This window comes from Eimeria tenella, genomic scaffold (genome assembly GCF_000499545.2).
Source record: "Eimeria tenella Houghton genomic scaffold, Eth_scaff2547, whole genome shotgun sequence".
Taxonomy (NCBI): Eukaryota; Apicomplexa; class Conoidasida; order Eucoccidiorida; family Eimeriidae; genus Eimeria; species Eimeria tenella.
In genome coordinates this window covers 1,883-2,852 of record NW_013542414.1, presented here as the reverse complement: position 1 = coordinate 2,852, position 970 = coordinate 1,883, and the positions used below count along the sequence as shown (strand labels likewise).

Here is a 970-nt window from a genome sequence, read left to right as displayed (position 1 = left end):
AGCCGCGTACTGCAGCAGCAGCAGCAGCTGCTGCTGCTGCTGCAGGAGCAGCAGCAGGAGTAGAAGTGCTCCCAAGGTTCGCGGGATAGCCTGTGGCCGCCTGTGGGGCTGCTGGCCGATGCTGTTGCTGCTGTTGCTGCTGCTGCTGTTGCTGCTGCTGCTGCTGTTGTTGCTGCTGCTGCAGCAGCAGCTGAAGTTGGCTGTCTAGCTGCAACAAAAGCAGCAGCTGCTGTCGCAGCTGCATGCTGCTTTCGTCTAAAGGCTCGGTCTGCTGCTGCTGCTGTTGCTGTTGCTGCTGCTGCTGCTGCTTGGTGCTGCACAACATTTCGCTTAAGTCTTCATTTCTTAGCCACTGCAGCCGCTGCTGTTTGCATGCAGCGCGGACGATGCCCAGCAGCCTGCGTCTGAGCTGCTGCTGCTGCTGCTGCTGCTGCTGCAACTGCTGCTGCTGCAGCTGCTGCTGCTGCAGCAAGTCGGCCCCAGAGCTGATGTACGGAGGCCTTTGCGTGGCTAGCAGCTCGGCCAGCAGGCCAGCAGCAGTGCTCTGCTGCTGCTGCTGCTGCTGCTGCTGCTGCTGCTGCTGCTGCTGAAGGTGCCTATCTGCTCTCTCGCTGCTGACGAGCGCATTGTCTGAACGCATGCAGAGCGCAGCAGCAGCAGCAGCAGCAGCAGCAATAAAGTGCTTAGGCGGTTCTCGAGGGTTTCTCATTTCTGTTTTCCCTTCGTCCTGCGTGTCCCCTCCTTTCGGTTTGCTGCTGCAGCTGCTGCGTCTGCTGCTACTTTCTTGCTGCTGCTCCAGTGTACCTTGGGCCCTTAGGGCATTCTTTGCCTGCAGCAGCAGCTGCTGCTGCTGCTGCTGTTGCTGCTGCTGCTGCTGCCTGTCGTTAAGGCTAAGCAGGTTCAGCAGCTGCAGGCAAAGGCTCTCGCCACCTGCGCTGTTTGCTGCTTCCCGCAGCAGCCGCTGCAGCTG

The 970-nt window shown here is 60.3% G+C and overlaps 1 protein-coding gene across 1 annotated transcript in view; it reads right to left on the bottom strand.

Moving 5' to 3' along the window:
* Positions 1-10: 10 nt before the first annotated feature.
* ETH_00043400 (uncharacterized protein) overlaps positions 11-970 on the bottom strand; it is a gene marked incomplete at both ends in the record, with an annotated part of 2,798 nt that continues 1,838 nt past the window's right edge. The window contains 2 exons of the mRNA XM_013375134.1: positions 11-630; positions 805-961. Of these exons, the coding sequence (XP_013230588.1) occupies positions 11-630; positions 805-961 (777 nt within the window). The remainder of the gene's footprint in view (positions 631-804; positions 962-970) is intronic.